Source organism: Eucalyptus grandis, chromosome 10 (genome assembly GCF_016545825.1).
Source record: "Eucalyptus grandis isolate ANBG69807.140 chromosome 10, ASM1654582v1, whole genome shotgun sequence".
In the NCBI taxonomy this organism is placed as follows: domain Eukaryota; kingdom Viridiplantae; phylum Streptophyta; class Magnoliopsida; order Myrtales; family Myrtaceae; genus Eucalyptus; species Eucalyptus grandis.
The window spans coordinates 20,007,208-20,020,510 of record NC_052621.1 but is presented as its reverse complement, the minus strand read 5'-3'; the positions used below and the strand labels follow the sequence as shown (position 1 = coordinate 20,020,510).

The 13,303-nt window shown below is 42.3% G+C and overlaps 2 protein-coding genes across 4 annotated transcripts; both read right to left on the bottom strand.

Moving 5' to 3' along the window:
* Window positions 1–3,121: 3,121 nt before the first annotated feature.
* LOC104422161 (HMG-Y-related protein A) lies at window positions 3,122–5,049 on the bottom strand. 2 transcript variants are annotated; one of them, XM_039303820.1, is made up of 3 exons: window positions 4,767–5,049; window positions 4,226–4,301; window positions 3,122–3,979 (listed from the first exon to the last, which is right to left on the bottom strand). In XM_039303820.1, exon 3 carries the CDS (start codon window positions 3,977–3,979, stop codon window positions 3,473–3,475), a length of 507 nt encoding a protein of 168 aa, XP_039159754.1. In that variant the 5' UTR covers window positions 4,226–4,301; window positions 4,767–5,049; the 3' UTR covers window positions 3,122–3,472. The 2 variants fall into 2 exon arrangements, with proteins under 2 accessions (XP_039159754.1, XP_010032709.2); XM_010034407.3 differs by lacking the exon at window positions 4,226–4,301 and having other exon boundaries at window positions 4,767–5,046.
* Window positions 5,050–8,196: 3,147 nt separating this feature from the next.
* LOC104422160 (myosin-binding protein 3) lies at window positions 8,197–13,198 on the bottom strand. Of its 2 annotated transcripts, none has more exons than XM_010034404.3 (3): window positions 10,388–13,198; window positions 10,046–10,252; window positions 8,197–9,970 (listed from the first exon to the last, which is right to left on the bottom strand). In XM_010034404.3, the coding sequence occupies exons 1-3, from the start codon at window positions 11,712–11,714 to the stop codon at window positions 8,553–8,555; spliced, it is 2,952 nt and encodes a 983-aa protein (XP_010032706.2). In that variant the 5' UTR covers window positions 11,715–13,198; the 3' UTR covers window positions 8,197–8,552. The 2 variants fall into 2 exon arrangements, with proteins under 2 accessions (XP_010032706.2, XP_010032708.2); XM_010034406.3 differs by having other exon boundaries at window positions 8,197–9,958.
* Window positions 13,199–13,303: the final 105 nt, after the last annotated feature.

Genomic DNA, 13,303 nt, shown 5'->3' with positions numbered 1-13,303 from the left:
ACCGGCCGGTCCGATCTAGTCCGGGCGGTTATATTACTCACCCCAGTGTATGACAAACCAAAATTTATAATTTCATAAATAATTTTTTATTTTAAATTTATTTATAAAATAAAATTTCATTTGGTAAAATTATTTATTTATTTATTTTTGGAACAAATTTTATTATAAAAATAGATTTGGAATGGAAATCAAAGTAATTTTTTTTTTTTTCTTCTCTATTTATGAAACAAAAATAGAAATAAAAACTCCGATCCACCCACCTGCTATTAGCCACCTACCACCGTCCACCACCTACCACTTGCTAGTCGCCACCGCCGCCGCATCCATCCACTCCCCTTCGAGGAGGGGAAATTTTGTGTTGTTATATTTTAATAACGAAAAATTTTCGTCATTATTAAATACAAATTTTTGCTCAAAAACTCATTAAGAAATATAAATAAAAAATTCTATTTCTCTTTTAGAAATTTTATCATTCACGCCCTAGTCAATGAGGCATATGAATATGTCCTGGAGCTCTTGCATTTATGAAGTTAGTATTCCCACATGATTTCTAAAATGTGGCCATCAAAATAATAAGCTATCTATATGTTTGGTATCCCTGATAAATCTCCATTACCAACATTTAAATTCTATTGACAATGAGATTTTCTTTTTCATGCGGTGCGCGTTTCACTATATTAACTTGTGCGTGCAAGATGACCTTCGCAAGTTTCACGATTCCGTGGCCAACATATGTGGGTCGGTTTAATACATTAGATCCACGCATTGAGGCATCCAAAGTTGGAGTTCCTATACATGACGCAAGGAAGACGAGTAGAAAAAGTTCCCTCTGGACATAGGGAGGAGGTGGAATTCAACGTAAAAGATGTTGGAGAAGACATTTGAGGAGATGGGTGTGTTGACTTTCTAACCACCAATCACGAAAATTGCCGGTTTCAGGCCATTGACACGACGTGATTGGAGGCTGTTGAAGTCTTTAGGGACTTTTTGCAAGTTTCTGTCACACGACGGATGCTTTAAAAGTGCTACCAATAATTCTTCAAGCAACTGAACCATTCCGTTTTTATGCATGATGTTCGTTCAATCGAAGAACAAGGAGGGTGAGCGCTTTTTGAACGAAGTAGAAGTGGCAATGAATTGCGAAATTCCTCAAATATCACCAGGTCATTCCACCTATTTTTTTGGCATCCATTACTTACCTTGGGTCTAATGTTCCAGTGGAAAGGCCCGAAACTCTCCTCGTTGGGATTGAGTGAGTAAACCTAAGTCGAATTGATATTGACCACATCAATCAATTCAATATGACAAGCTTCACTCCATAAATGGAGATGGAGTGATTGTGTCTAGAAACTTGTATGGTCCATACCCTACGATCTTCCATTAAGCCTTTGTCTTTATCTATTAGTAAGCTGGAGACAAACATGGAAATAGACTCCTCAAACAGATTAGAAGAGTTGGCAAAGACAAGATCGACCTTGTGAAATGGTGGAAGAGGTGAGCAACTAGTTTTTATATTCTTTCCATCATGGCTCGTGACTTATGGACCCCACCATCGACCATGGTATCATTTGAGTTCACATTCAATACTAGCAAATGAATCTTGGAAGACAATAAGTCCATCTAATATTCTTGAGATGGTTGTCGTTGGCCATGATTGTTATTTGCAAGAATTGACTCCTAAAGGAACGTGACCAACATAAACAAGAGGACAATGATGACCATATGTCATATTAATCACGGTGAGGATACAATGGGGAGACACCAAATTTGTTAGACATTCTCTTTTGGTTTAACTTCTATGCAATCATTAAGGCACCACTACGTGTAATTTTTTCTATCCAATTTTCTAGAAGATGTACTTTTTTTCAATTTGTTTTAATTGAATTAGTGTTTTCATTAATTTTCCTTAATTATGTTTTTTTTTTTCACTTTTTCACTATTTGAAACAAATTAGTTTATTTTTTAACCTTTTCAATTAAGAACATTTGTTTTTTTTTTTTTTTTCAAATTGGGGCATGGCCAACCATGCCTAGCACAACCTGACAAGCTTGTTGCGACCTTATTAATATTTTTTCTAACCCCTATTTGCCTTCCTAAATTATACGTTTACACACTTAAGTTTTAGGCCAAAGTCCGACCTGTGTGAGAAGAAAATACATTCTTAAATGCATTGGGTGCACATGAACCCAATGTATCATAATCCTTCTATCACGTGAAATCCGCCAATATCAAAGGCTTAGATGATTAGGGCTTTTTCCTACGCGGCTAGGGGAGTTGGAAAACCAGCCTCTGTCATCAGGTCAGGGATAAGAATCAGAAAGTGAGAGATGACTTGACTTTCACTAGCTGTCTACCATAATTACGTTGCGAAATTGAACGACCAATCAACGCACGGACACTTTAGTACAAAGCCATTCGAAAGAGCCACATGATTCCGGACCCATGATAAGTAAATGCCGGTTAGCCTTTACCGAGGTCTCAAAATCAAGCAGCTTTCGCGTATAACACAAGACTGTCTAATCGTTTTAAGATCATATTGGATATGTTAATACAAAACCACTCGAAAGAGCTATTCGATTCTGGACCCATGATAAGTAAATGCCCCTTTACCGAGGTCTCGAAATCAAGCAGCTTTCGTCCTTAACACAGACCGTCCAATCGTTTTAAGATCAGATTAAGAGATTTGCACGTATTGTAATACGCCTCTGCTAAGATCGCTGCTCAGATGCCGATTACTCAGCTGAGCATGCTGGCTGGCCGGCCCCAGATACTCGTTCTAAATCCAACGCGACGAAGTGGGCCTAAAAATCCCGAGCGACAAGACACCACCATTCATACAGCCAACTCCGAAGCCACGCCACTCCAAACATGAACAGCACCCTCTCCTCGTACGAACAACCATAATCCCTGCTAAGTGGATAGATCAGCAGGTGGGTACGGAACGGAACTAGGTTGCTCTTAACTCCCTTCCAATCAGCTCCGTCAGGAAGAAGAATCACGTCAACATCCGTCTCTGCCATTCGTGCTCTGTCTGCTCTCTCGCAATCACACTGTCATCATCATCATCGAACCGTTTGGCTCGACTCGCTCGGCCAACTTTCCTCACGACCGATCCAAGTCAAAAATAGAACTGCAACTGCAACAGCAACAGCATTCCACAACCAATCGTTTCACGGAACACCAACCAGAAAACATATTTCGAACGAGAACAATCCCCACTAGACAAGCAAACAAAAGTGAACATCCTATGATAACACCGGAGAACTACCAAGTTACGAATCGACCGTGGAAGCGGACTCCCCTGCGAATTGTCATTACTGCTACAAGCTACTAACCATTTACCACATCAACATTGCACATTAGAGCTACACAAACGAATTAGTCAATCGCCTAATGCCACCAAGCCCAACTCTGGAAAAGACCTGAACAGACATAGGAACCCCACAGGCACAGGCCAAAGCTGTATCACGTCCTAATTCTCTACACTCACTTCAGTCAGCGGTGCCTTCACCTTCGGGGGTCTGCCCCTCGGCCTCCCGGACCCCACAGCAGACGCTGTGGCCTCTGCCAACCCACCCAACCCTCCTGTCGGCTTTGCCATCTTCCTCGGCCGCCCCCTCGGCCTCCCACTGCCTGCAGAGACCTTGGGCTTCACCTGCTTCGGGCCGCTTGGGTCCTTTGGAGGGCGGCCCCGAGGCCTTGGCGGGGCCAGGGGGGCGGCCATGGCAGCAGGCAAGGAGTCCTTGGGCTTTGGTGGTCGGCCACGGCCACGGCGGGGCGGCGCGTTGGGGTCAGGTATCGAGTAGTTGTTCTTCCAGAAGACAAGCTCCCCACTCTCTTTCATCCGGTTGAGGTGGTGCGACAGGAGTTGGGAGTGGCCTGCTGGTAAGTCTCCATACTTGGATTCTATGTACTTCGAGATTGATGTCTTGTTGGAACCGCCGGGCTCCTTCAATGCTTCCAGTGCTGCTACAATCATCTGTCATGGCATATCGCAAAATAGAAAAGCAAAAAGGCGAAAAGAAAGAAGAATCAAAGGTGGTCAATAGACAGAGAAAGCAAACTGAAAGTGAAAATTATTGGTCTTCATCTCTATGACAAGGAATCGGACAGACAGGAAAAAAAATATTTCTCTAGGATCTCAACCATTAACAAGCTACTGCATTTTTCCATTCGCCAAGAAAGGAAAGAATCAGGGTGGAAAATGAAAATCAATCAGCTGGACCTCAATCTTGGAGGGGGGAAAGGTTTAGGGTCGGATCAACTCAGTGTGAATTCCACTAGATTTCCATTTTTCTTTCCTGAAATGTGGACGAACGTTAGCTCAATTCAGTGAGCACGCCCCTAATCGGATCCAGATGGTGACATTCACCCAAACCAGAAAAACATTTCACTTGTCAGTATATCGAGAATTTGAGCAGCTAAATCGGCGCAAACGATCGTGAAACAGATATCACGCCAAGCAAAAATGACATATGGAACGAGGTGCCCAAATCTAAAAATCAAGAAAATATTCAGCTCAAGCATTTCCCACCAAGACCCATCACAAGAAAAATACCCAAAACCCCAGAACACCTGAACGACAGCAACGAAACCATACAACAAGAACCCATCTTTGATTTCACCACACAAACCCCAAAAGACATGGTTTTGCAGGAAAATCTGCTGTCTTTCTGCAAATCCCGATGAAAAGGCTAGCGAGAGAGAGAGAGGGAGAGAGACAGAGGGAGAGGGAGAGGGAAAGGGAGAAGGAGGGTTGACGTTACCTCAGGATAAGGAGGGAGTGGTGGAGGCTTATTAAACTCTGTAGCAGCCATTAAAGATGCAGAGAGTGAGAGTGAGATGGACACACACACAACACACTCTCTCTGGTACAGAGAGAGAGAGAGAGAGAGAGAGACTGCGGAGCTACGAAAATCCTTAGCCAGTCCCCACCGAGCAGCTACACCCAACACCCCCACAGAGGTTGTTCCTCAAGAACAGTGGTAAGATTTAGACTTGAGAAAAAGCAAAAGAAAAGGAAAGGCCGGAAAAAAAGGATAAAAATAATAAGAGAGAGGAAGAAAAGGTGCTTAAGGGGAAGTGGATTTCTTTTGAGGGCATTGAATTACAAGTTTTGGGTTTTCTTCTTTTTTATTTTATTTTATTTTTCTGGTGGGGATATACGTTGGACGGCCAGGATGGCGATGGCGACTTTGATCCAAGGGCCTGTGTTCCGCTGCGCAGGGGTCGCGCAGATCGATGACGTGGCGGCGAGAGGAATGCAGATGGGTTTGGTCTCTCTGTGCATTTAAATAATGCATAGGTTCTGGCAGAAAAGGTGATGTTTTTATAACATAAAAAAAATACAAAGGTTATCCTCTGTTCATAAATTAATTTGCAGAAGAGGATTTTTGGAGGGCATCACTTATCACTCGGTGTCACATGGTCCCCCTCCCACCAACAAGAGTTTTGGATTTCTTTTTTTATAGATTTTTTAATTATTTAATTATCGATGAGCGGATAAATTATGGGATGAAACCGGTGGGGAACCTATTGGCCAGGCCATAAGTTTTCCCGAACGCACCGCGTAACGTATGGATTCAGTGCATCTGTTTCCTCTCGGATCATGAGGACAAGACGAATCATATGCACCGAATCTAATGCATCGATGTGAAGATGACAATTGCTCGAAAATAATTGTAGTGGCTCTCATTTTGCTCATTTAGATTCAGTCCATCTGCTCTTGACGGATCGCATGCGTCCGATTTGACGCACCGACATGGGGTGACAATTGCTCTAAGCTAATTGCAATGGCCCGCGTGCTAATAAGAGGATTCATTTGGATCATTGGATATCGGAGGTCTTGCATGAAGTCGAATTTTAGCCATTCAAATAAGCAACCATTTCGTATTCAAAGGGATGAGAGCGAAAACAAATAAACCTTTGAGAGCATGTCGATGGACATCTTGATGGGGTAGCTCATGATTAGACCTCTTAAAGTGTATCGTAAACCAATTTCTTAACCTATATTTGATTGATTAAATTGTTATATAAGTTAGTTATATTCAACAAATTAATCATAAATGAATTTAAAATGATAAGTCCAAAATAATAAGAGTATTAAATGAGTCTACAACTTCCACTCAACCCTCGGTAACGATTCTCTCTTCACTTTCTCTTACTCTCATCGGATCTTGCACTTCGCTTACTCCATGTTCTCACCTCATTTTGAAAATTGAATTAAATATGAAAGTATTTTAGCAATACAAGTCGAATCGAGTATGAGTCCACTAAATTTGTATTGCATAGTGGGATAAAACAAATTAAACTAGTTAATTTGGGTCGGATGATTTTCGATTTAGATACCATTTGATGGGTCTCGTCACGGTAAATCATGTAACATCATGACTACGGAGCGAATTGCATCATGTCCGTGCTCTTTCACCGGAGACCGACTCAAATCACCCCTGCAGGCTTGGCTTTCGTGGTCGATAGCCAATCGCAGCTCAGTTCAGTTTGGTCAGGCCTTGCCGGCCTTGTTTTCTTTCTGTTCCGTTCTGCTTTGGCCTTTTCTTCTGGTCAGCCTGGTCGAGTCGGCTGTCTTTTTGTTGGCTCTGTCATGCTTCGCTCTGCAAGGCTCATATCAGCTGATGAATGTTACATATGGGATGAAGAATCTTTAAAGATTCAGTCAACAAGAAATTCACACAACTTATAATTGCATGCACATATGATGATCATTGTTCAAGTAACTCACCCTGACCAAATCATTACTATCAAGAAAAATTACTCACTAAATCCTAAACCTATTGTTTGGATACAAATTTAGTCATAAACTTTCCAATTTTACTAATTTTATTGTAAACCTCTGTGCAAAAAATTCGAATGTAGTCCTTCTCGCCAATTTCTATTGTTCCCTCAGATAAAAGAACAGTGAAATCAATATTGCAATTTTCTTTCGATTGCCTTGGAGATGGATTAAAAAGCGTCGCAAGATAGTTTGAAAAATTAACTGCCCCTGATGGGAGCCCACCAGAAATGTGCATGTACAGACCGGTCGATCTCATCTATCTGCTGTACAATGCTCATCAAATATGTTCGCAGAAGCAGCCGAGAACAGGCGTGTCGCCATTGTCATTTCGAGACATTTCATCTTTGCCCTCTGCGATCAAATTTCTGATTGGGCATGCAGTTTCCCAGCAACTTGGTTATTGAAAGCGACAATCTAAGCAATAACATATCGTCAAGGTTGTTTTTTTTCTTCTATTTCAAATAAGAAAAATGAAGCAGATGCTTCCATGACTATATCACATTTGAACTTAGCTAAGTTTTCCATACTTACAACAAGAAACTGAGAATTCTATGCAGTATGGAAATTGATCAGGTTTCCCCACAATTAGGTGACTTGTGACAAAACTTTAATTAGTGTTTCACGTTCGGAGTGATGATTGGCCACTATCCTAGAGACAGTAATTTGAAGGAGCTGGTGCAAGAGATTCAAGATTTCTTGAATATCCTTTTGTTATCTAACCTAATGCTTGTCGTAATAGGACTCTTACTTTGTTAGCTATCGAATGGAAGAGCGCATACTGGAATCAACCATCTCCGGGTTTGAATACGTATGCACCAGGAATCTATCTGACTAGGAGTTGGCCTTATCATCTGCAGTTGCTCACAGATAGTGATGAGAGGAAATTTTTGTAGGGAAGGAAATCTGCCATACCCGACAGCTGCAACCCTTATTTGATGCGCTTAGTTTATACCGCTTGCTTCCTGCACCGGTGGAAGGGCTTGGGAACCATCACAATGGATGCTGCTTAATCATGTCACCAGAAATGATTAGGTAATGAGAGGACTCTTTAACTGGTATCTAATTTTGTTGTTTTTTTTCACATTTGACTTAAGAAATTGGTTAGGATTGATTTAGCAGGTTTGCACGTACGCGAGGAAAAGTGCATTGTAATTTCAAGGATGAAATACTGTTGTCAAGGCCCTTTGACTTGCTTGCCCCTCACGACGATGTTCTTTTGTCCCTAACTTGTTGATTCTACTAAAAAAATGTCCATCTTATCAGAATTAGATGATTCGACCTTGGGTAGACGCAAATCTTATTAAATGGGAAAGGTGCAATCAGAAGCTGCAACTATGTGCTGCAATCGCTAGCTTTACATCTCATTTTGCAGTCAACGTTGAGAAAAAAGAGACATAATCGGGTCATACCTTATGATGCAGCACTGAATTGCTCAAAGAATGATCTGTCATACATATTGGCTTAGATTGTTGTACTCTGCAGAAAGATATATTTGGACAAACTTTTTCCTAATGTTACAATGTAGAAGAACACAGCCAAGTAGTTTTACTCTAATATTTGGAGCAACCTTGTTTTCTTGAACGACTCAATTCGACCAAGATCTATCAAATAACATGCCATTACCAGAGGATGAAGCATATGAACAGAGTCGGGTGACAAAATTTCCTGCTTGGCAGTTCAGCAAAGCGTAACGGATGAGCACAAAGATACGTAAGAACAAGCACACGTGTTTAGCAGATTGATTTAGCAAATCGTCACCTTAGTTGCCCTCATCCATATTCCCTGTATGGAGCTCGACGCTCTTCAAGTCGCGGAGGTGTTGCAGTATTTCTTGGAGAAGATTCATCCCCTTGTCGCCCTTCTGAATGGAGCTCATACAATGCTTTAAAAATTCTCTATCTGCTTCAAGGGCTTGTAGCCTCTCGTAGACGTGGTCGACCTCCTCAACTATGGCTAATTTCTTCCCATCCTCCTCAAACTTGGAGATGTTTTCACCTGGATCCTGATCAATCATAGCATCTTCATATTCAGTTTCTGTGGCATCCAAAAGAGGAAGCAGTCTTTTCGCCATCAAGCACATTGTCTCCTTTTCAGGATGGTAGTTTTCATTCGGCTCTTTTGGAAGTGCGTCCAAAACCCCATTTTGTTCTTGACAAGTGAAATTGTGACGCTCATCAAAGTCATTCTCATCAAAGTTTGACAATTGCTCGCTCAAGTTTTTTTCATTCATGAACTCTTCGTTGCTACTCATTATGAGTAGCTTCTCCTCCAATACCTTCAGTTGATCAAGAATGGATAGTCTCTCTTCCTCGAATTCTGCCAAGGAGTCATCAAGAGAAGTCACGTGCTTCACGCAATCTAGCGCCATCTCCTCCAAGTTTAAAACTTCATCGGTCAGAGTATTGTCAGGGGAATTAATTTCTTGGTGGCCACAGAGGTTGCCGGCATCATTGTCTCTCAGCTCACGGTTTAGATCAATGTATAGATTGTTGCCGTCTTCTGCATTATTGCCAAAGTCAGACGAGCTCTTACTGCTCCAATTTTCAGGACGGATGTTTCTCATTGCTCTCATCCTCTCCATGGCCTCATAATCTGAAACTTTCTGACGGTATATGGCCAACTCTTTCTCAAGTTCTTCCTTCTCTCTTTCCCTCTTGATCATGAGCTCGTTTAGAAGCTGCAAAGCTTCCTGGTCATACTCGGACTGTTCTTCCATCATCCTCTGGTATTGCAGTGCTTCCATTTGCATTGCCGCCTTCTCCTCCTGAAGCCTCGTGATCATAGCCATGGTCTGGTTGGTGGCCACTGCAGAGGCACTCCTCTCCTCCTCTAGTTCAGCGTATAATGCACTCAAAGCTTTTCGCTCTGCTTTTAGAGCTGCCTTGAGCCTTTCGACAGATATCGCCCCATCACCAACTTCCATCTCACTGAGCACACTTCCATCCAACGACTCCTCTATGGAAGATTCTTTTTTCTCAGACAGAAGCAACTTCTTATGTAAATAATGTAGACTTTCCACTGAGGTTGGTGTTTCAGGAAACTTTTCTTCCTCGGCTTCAAGCTCCATTGGCTGGCAATTGATTGGATTTGCTTGACTCTCGTCACTCAACATGGTCTCTTGCACATAACTCTGTCCTGCTTCTGCTGGGCCTGGAGGGAGCGTACCTACATTACAATCTGCTTACAGATCAACTCTACACATTTGTCAATAAAGTACTCAGTTCTTGTGTTAGAAAGAAATGTGAAGCTTACCATGTCCGTCCTGAGGTACTAACTCGTTTGAGGTGTCAGTGACTTCAGCATTCTGGCCATTCACAAGAGAGAGATTTTCTTTCGAGAGTTGTAATGAAGTAAGTAATTCCTGAGGGTGTGACTGATCAGAAGTGGGAACTTTCGTGCTCCTGGCAGTGAGATCTGTTGCTATTTCAATGCAACCCATTTCATCCTTCAATATTGCACCTGTCCAAAAATAAATTATTTTTATGGAAGGAAAGGATTTATTGTTCTTTGGCCAGTATAGGATAAGTTTGGAATAAGCGTGACACTACATGAAGTAAGATGCTACAAAAGCCTACTATACCAGAAAATGCGTACCTGTTGGTTTGTTTAATTCTTCCATTGCACATGCTTCAATCTTGTCATCATCAGCTTCCAATGTTTGAGCTGCTCGAGCAACTGAAGCGTCTTCATGTTCTAATTTCCCCTCTTCAGATGGGAGAATTGAAGCACTCTCCTCATCAACCATGTAAATTCCCAATTTCTTCATCTCAGCATAGGCCGCCTTCTTTATGTCATCATCCACAATGAATGACTCTCTTAAGAGACCAATTTCGGTCTCAAAAACCAAATTCGAAGTGAAAGCTGCATCTCGCTGATGATCCCACTTGCGCAGATGTTCCTCTACCAAGGCGTGAAACTTTGTATTTTCATTGGTGGAATAATCTATCAGATCCACAGGAATCACCCGTTGCCAATCGCATGCATCAGAGTCCTTGTGTTGCAGATCAATGGCATTGAGTAAATCATCTTCTTTATGACAAGATGTTGTGCTCTTTCCTTTGGAAGTGGGAGTCCCATTGCTCACGCCATAGGAATACTTCTCTACTACCTCCGAAGTAGCTTCCTTAATGTCCTCATTAGTGTCTTCCTTTTCATTCCACAGTATGCTCGACAAGGGCTTTGAATAATCTTCCTCGGATGCTTCTCGAAAACTAAAACTATCAACATCAGAAAGTACCTGATGCTCCTCCGATATGCCTTCGGCTTCGTCATTATGATCTTCTATCTCACGCAAGCTTTCCCTCTGATTTTGCAGTCCATTAGGTTTCTTCAGCTGTTCACATTTGGATCCTGCATTCTCATCAACAATTTCTTCAATTGAGAGGCCTTCTTTCTGGATAACATCCGAAGCACTCCAAGAAGGCTTCCATAGCAAACAAGAAGAGTGCCATTTTCCGGTTAAGTTCTCTTTGCAGCATGAGCACCTTAAAATGTCATCTCCATTCTGGCATGTATCCTCCCTCATCATAGAGACAAATGGCGTCCTCGTCATTCCGTTTGATGCGTCCGTAACTGGCCTAGATGCAAAGCAGTCGTTGCACATACCTTGTGATTCGGCCAACTTATGATGATTCGAACAATAACTCAACTTGGAAATCTCAGCAGCATGGGTCTCGCACACCTCATTGACAAAAGAGTGATCTGCTCTCTTGCCACGCTCCAATACTCGGTCGATTCTGCAGCACCATGGGCACGGGGGCTTAAGGCCGAAGAAGCCCGCAAACTTTGAGATGAGATAGCCGAACAAAGAGTTCAGCAGAAGCATTGAGATGAGAACCCATTCGAGGGCAGCATACACCAGGATGGCTATGAGCCTGTTTGTGTTCCTATGCAACACGGTTGCAAACTTGTTGGCAGCCATGCCTGTTGCTTTCGTTGTCTTGTCTAAACCCACCGCATATAACAGAGAGAGAGAGAGAGAGAGAGAGAGAGAAGAGGCTCGGTGTTGCTACCTAGTTACAGTGTGTCAAGAGTTTTTCAGGTGAATGTGACAGTTTTATTCTATATATGCTATTTCTAATGTCTCCAGGCATTAGTATGGGATATCCATGACCATGGAAAAGAAAGTAGTTTATTCCATTGGGAGAGCTCAAAAGAGAATGTCTGTCTAAAATATCCAAAGAAAGAACTAGGAATAAGTTTAATAGGTGGAAACACAAGCCACCTGGAATCAGGCTCCCCGGAGCTTGATTAGCGCTGCTTCACGCGGGGTCGTAAAGGTGAACAGAAACCATAGGCCCACCTGCCCCGCCATGGCATGGCAAACGCTCTATACTTCAACAGCTTTGTCGTCTCATTCGTACATCGTGAATATAATCATCCCATGGCAACAAATTCCCCGTATATGCAAAACTTTCGTCCCTTGTAGCAGTCACCGACCCACACCCTCTCCCTAAAGCACACCAGATTTCTTCTTTCTTGGTCATATTGGCGGAATAGGTCTTGACTGTCATCCCTAGGTCTTCCGGAAAAGAAGAACCAGCAGAAGCTGCTAACAAAAGGTTAGACAGTACATGAAAACAACCGGCGAATTCGCTTGGAAATGTCCCCTTTCGCCTTGGGTTGCATCATAAGTCCTGTTCAGGGTCTCCATTTCCAATCCACGGGGCTCTACTCATGGCTGCACCATCATTACAACTTGCAAGGATTTAATAAATAAGAGTGAAGGGCAAGAATGATGAAACATGGGGTGTCAAATAGTGGCGGGCATCATGGTAAAGTTAAGAGACAGGAAAGTCTTTGAAAAAGGAAAAGCTAAAGATAATGGACCTAAACGAGGAACCTTGATTCTAACCCTAGAGCTTTCCTCCAGAAAATAAGAGAAAAGAGAAAAACTAAAGTGATGGGGCCAAGGCCTCTGTCTCAAGCTTTTGCTTTTGCCCTGCTTTTAGAAAAGCTTCTCCTGGATTTAAAGTCCAACATTAAATGGAGTTTGGTATGAACCAACTAAATATTAGGACTTAAACAGAGCCTCCTTTTCCTGGGGTTTGTGTAAGAAATCAGCTATCTGAAGCAAAAATGTGACCCACGTTCCTTATATTATGGAGTCTCTGAGATCCCGAAATAGATTCTGGACGCCCTCGTACGTCTTTCGCAATTATGCTGAGTCGCAACTGTGCTATGTGAAGATGGCATCTCATCATGTGGAGTGGATCCCAGGGAAAAGCAGAGGATCACATGACAAACCAACCATTAGAGGCCCCAAACCAAGTAATGATTGAAGCACTAAGGTCTTCCTTTCAATGCTCTTATCCACATTCAATTAAGGGAATTTACACGCATGAACCATTTGCCTTTCAACCTTCAACCTCAACCACCAACAACATCCCAGATTTCTTTACCGCCAAGTGAAGCCGGCTTTTATGTCAAACTCCAACGGCAGAAATAGCCAGTGGATTGTTTTATTGGCTTTCACAATAGATGAAATTCGCAGTCTGGTATGCATATTGA